This window comes from Triticum aestivum, chromosome 7B (genome assembly GCF_018294505.1).
Source record: "Triticum aestivum cultivar Chinese Spring chromosome 7B, IWGSC CS RefSeq v2.1, whole genome shotgun sequence".
NCBI classification, from domain to species: Eukaryota; Viridiplantae; Streptophyta; class Magnoliopsida; order Poales; family Poaceae; genus Triticum; species Triticum aestivum.
In genome coordinates, this window is record NC_057813.1 from 245,343,852 (window position 1) to 245,348,464 (window position 4,613).

A 4,613-nucleotide genomic window follows, 5' to 3' on the forward strand; every position below is an offset into this window, starting at 1 on the left:
GACACCGCTCGACCTCGCCGCCGCGTCCGCCTACCACCACAGGCGCCTCTCCCCGTCGCCCCGGCCCCCGGCTCACCCGCAGGTGCGTCTCCCATCGCCCTACGGCCAGATCCCCTCCGGCGCCGCGGCCCACCACGCGCGCTCGCTCTCGCAGCCCCTCTTCTTCTCTCTCGACTCGCTCCCACCGCCGCCGTACGCCGATCTGGCCGGCCCGCCCGCCATCCCGCCCTCCCCGCCGTCTTCAAGCTCCGACCCGCCGTCCTTCGGCCTGCCGCCGCGGAGGGCTGGCCACCGCCGCTCTCAGAGCGACATCCCCTTCGGGTTCTCGCAGCTCAGCCCGCCCCTGCCGCCCCCGGCGCCGGTGAAGCGCGAGGCGGCCACGGGGCAGGATGGCGGCAGATTGGAGGGCGACGACGCTGCGTTGTACGACCTTGTCAACGCCTACATGGACCTGGACGGGATGGACGCGCTCAACTCCTCCGAGGACCGCCACGACGACCGTGACATTCACAGCCGTGCCAGCGGCACCCGCGCTGCCAGCGCGGCCGAGAGCAGCGAGAACGAAGCCGAGAGCCAGTCCACCTCAGCGGAGAGGAAGGACGGAGCCAAGTCTCGGCATTGTCGCAGCTTGTCCATGGACAGCTTCATGGGGAAGCTCAACTATGCCACAGGTGACGAGTCGCCAAAGCTACCACCGCCGTCCCCCAGCGGTGGCCTTTCCAGGAGCGGGAGTGGGTCCTTGGACGGTGGTGGTGCTGCGTCACTGTTTGGTACCGAGTTCACCAACGGGGAGTTCACTGAGGCTGAGAAGAAGAAGATCATGGCAAATGAACGCCTCGCAGAGATAGCTTTGACAGACCCTAAGAGGGTCAAGAGGTGTGCATTTCTTCATAGAGTGGAAAAAACATTTTCCCTTCAAATTAAGCATCCTGACTTTTTAAAACTGCCAGGATTTTGGCAAATCGCCAGTCTGCGGCAAGGTCAAAGGAGCGCAAGATGAGGTACATTCAAGAACTCGAGCATAAGGTACAGGTCTTGCAGACAGAGGCGACTACGCTTTCAGCACAATTGACAATGCTGCAGGTTTGTCTTGTGAAGTTGCTCTGTATTTTGATTTTGCTTATGTTAGGGTGGAACTAATTCTTGATGCACTTGTTTGCAGAGGGACTCTGGAGGACTTGCAACTCAGAACAATGAGTTGAAAATAAGGCTGCAAGCAATGGAGCAACAGGCGCAGCTGAGAGATGGTATGCTTCTTATGGTCCCATTCTTCATTTCTTTTGGTGAAAATTAAACTGGGTTATGTTTTCTCGGGAAACTAGCAAACGGCAATACAAAAATAGAGCTCTTCAAGTATTACACCAGCATGTGTTTGTGCTGACTTTCGACTGTCTGGTCTGGTTTGGTAGGCATGTAGTATCACCAATGCAGATCAGTCTTTTTATTGTTGGGTCGGGATAGTTTCTGTTTATGTGCACTCGACGCTGTAGGGTTTATCAAGGCCAAGCAAATCAGTTTACATTAAAATGCAATAGTCGAGTTGTTCTTGGATGTTATTGCATGCTTCATGTGTCTTTTTATAGATATATTGGTTCTTAATTTACCATGCATCTTGGTTGTGTTTGTAATAAAAAATTTCATGGTTCGGTGCTGAAAGATGACTTGCCAATATTTATGCAAGCCAAAGCTAAACCAATTGGTTGGGTGCCAACTTCTCTCGAAACTTGCCTACATTTGGCAAGTTTTGGAGTTGCAAAATGTAGGTATGCCAAACTATTGGCTAGCAATTTTTGGCTGCCAACAAAAGCATGGCCTATTACCTTTGTTTTGTGATTTACAAAAGATCGTGTGCTTGTTCTCTGTGATAGTCAGTTATATTAAGTCGCCAAATGTAAGCATACTAAAGTATTCGCTAGCAATTTTTGGCCACCAACCAAAGCACACTCTATTACCTTGTTTCGTGATTATTATACAAAAGATCACGTGCTTGTTCTCTGTGTTAGTCAGTTATATTAAACTATCATTATAAATATTGCTGATTCTTTTTCGCGCTGGTGTGCACATTTTCCTGGCGTTGATTACTTGCTGACTAGATTAAAGTCCTTTTGTCTCAGGAAAGACCATGTGGTTTGCAAATTGGTTGAGTTGAAAATTGATGGCACAGTATATTCATTTTATATTATTACTTTATTAGTTGCGAGGGGTTCGGTCCCCCGGTGGCTGGGTTGTACCATCATGATACATACTTTTGCTGGGATTTTTTTGAACAATATGTATTTGGAAAATCTTGCATATCTTAACACCGTTTTATCATTAATCAATATATGTTTTAAAATATTTTGAAAACCTTGAATACCTCAACACTATTTTATCTTTATTTCCTCATGTGCGTCTAGTTTAACTAGGTTTGTTACTCTTGCTTACATGAGGATATATCAACTAATGTCCAGTTCCTTTAGATGCTAATGTGACCTACTGTTCGTTTTGGTTCCTTTGGGCACATTTTATGGTTGATAAGAACTATAGGCGTACACTGTAGAAACTGTCTTCTTACTCGCTTTTGTCGAAAAGGCTTGTATATTTTTCCTTAATGACATTTGAAAAGATTCAAATATTCCATATATCTAGTCTTAAATTGTGTTTAATAGTCTATTCAGATCTAAATGTCAGATTGCTATTTCAGTTAGTGCAAAAATCATTTCTGAAAGTTCACGCTGGTGATGTATACTTGTTTTGACCCATTTTAATGCGGTGTAAGATTGAAGATCTATCATAGCATTTTCTCTGTGTCTTCTGTGCGTTTTCGGTTATTTGTGGGTCCACAGTTGGTTTCAGGCTTTCAGTACATGTTGTAGCTACTTAGCTAGAGGTCAGCAATTTACGCTAGTGATTTTGTTGCCATGGGTCCTCGCTGTGGATTGATATATAGTCCATATGTAGCTAATATACAGTTCTAAGAGCATCTCCAATCGGACTTGACTAATCTGACCCCATTTATGTTCGCCGGCTGCCCCATATTTGTCCGCCCGGGCAACCACACCTACCTCAAATCCATACAAAGCCATGCATATAGATCATATAGCACACAACCAATTCAACACAAGCCAAAATAATTTACAACAATTCATTCATAGGCATACATGATTGAATCAATCACCCCCATTGTTGCGCTCATGGATCTCCTTTTTGTTGTGATCCACTTGTTGCCATTCTCATACATGAGGATAGTGTCGGCCGACATGATCCTTGACTCAGTGATCCTCATGAGTCCCACCTTCTCTTTCTCAAGCTCAATTGTCTCATGTGCCTTCGCCTTCTCAAGCTCCATTTTTTAGCCATTTCTCTTGCTTCTTCATGTCTATCCTGTCCCTCCATGATCACCCTATCTAGCACCCTCTCCAGGTCGAACTCCATTCCCTCCGGTTGCACAAACAAGAAGAGCTTGTACCTCTCCCTCTCCCTCTCCCTTTGCACATACAAGAAGAGCTTGTACCTCTCCCGTTTCTCCTAAGTTTTCTTCAACGTCTCCCCCCTTGTTGCAAAAGATGTCCGTCCATGTGGCGGACATTTTGCTTGCCGCGTTGTCATGCGCGTCCCTATCCTTCTCCCACTTCCTCCCTCTCAAGTGTCTATTCCTCTTTGGGTCGGTCCCATGTCAGTCCGCCCTCCATCTGGCTCATCGTCATCATCTAGTCCAATAGATTGGTGAGTTGACGGGGTTCTTGATATTTTCAAAGAGGTTTGACCACTTTGGTTTCCCATTCAATTGCACCCAACAATCCAAAATGATCCAAGAAACGAAGCAAGACAAGGAAGATGATGAACAATGTGAAGCAAACAAAACTTGCATGGCTATTGACTCCAATACCACTTTGGTGCCTATTCACCACTTGTGCATAGAAACTGCAGAACTTGTTCAAACAAAGGCGAATTTTGATTACCCATTTCATAGTTTGGAGGAGCTTCACCGTCATTTATCATATTCATCATGAACGAGTCCTAAAGATGCATCACAATGAAACTACCATCCTATAATTGATCTGATAAATGCACATGGGGCAAAATAGACCTGAGCATTTAGTTGAGGAATTTCTTCAAACAGTTGCTACCGACGCCGAAGATCCCTGACGTTGTCCGTGACTGCTGGAGTTGTGGTGACTTGTACGGCGTGTCCAAGAGGCGTTTGCTTCCTGTGTGAAGCCATCCGAGATGTTGGACCATTGCGAAGCTGGAACGGCGTAGGGCGTGGCCGAGGGCACAGATGTGGTGAGCTCCATGTCAACGACGTCTTGCTCCGCCTTCTCGCGGGCGTGCTGCTGGGCGTGCTACTCCTTGCAGATGATGGTCTCCGCTTTTCTCCTAATGGTAGGGACCCTCATGTACTCTGCCGAGCCATCCTCCATGGTGCGGGCGGACGGCGGAGTGGGCTAGGACGACTAGGGTGAAGGAGAAGGTGGGCGGCGCAGATGCGGAAGAGGGCAACGCCTCAGACGCGGGAAAGGGAAGACAAACACATTAGAGAGAGTGGTCAATTTGGAGGGATTTGGGGTGGGTTCGGCTTGCCGGATCCGATGTGGTGGACGCATCCGGGTGGTCCCAAATCTGTCCCACAT

The 4,613-nt window shown here is 47.6% G+C and overlaps 1 protein-coding gene across 1 annotated transcript in view; it reads left to right on the forward strand.

The window, feature by feature from the left end:
* The window catches only part of LOC123156768 (bZIP transcription factor 29), a gene marked incomplete at its 5' end in the record, with an annotated part of 6,163 nt that continues 1,550 nt past the window's right edge, over window positions 1-4,613 (forward strand). Inside the window, 3 exon segments of the mRNA XM_044574947.1 lie at window positions 1-876; window positions 951-1,083; window positions 1,163-1,247. Of these exon segments, the coding sequence (XP_044430882.1) occupies window positions 1-876; window positions 951-1,083; window positions 1,163-1,247 (1,094 nt within the window).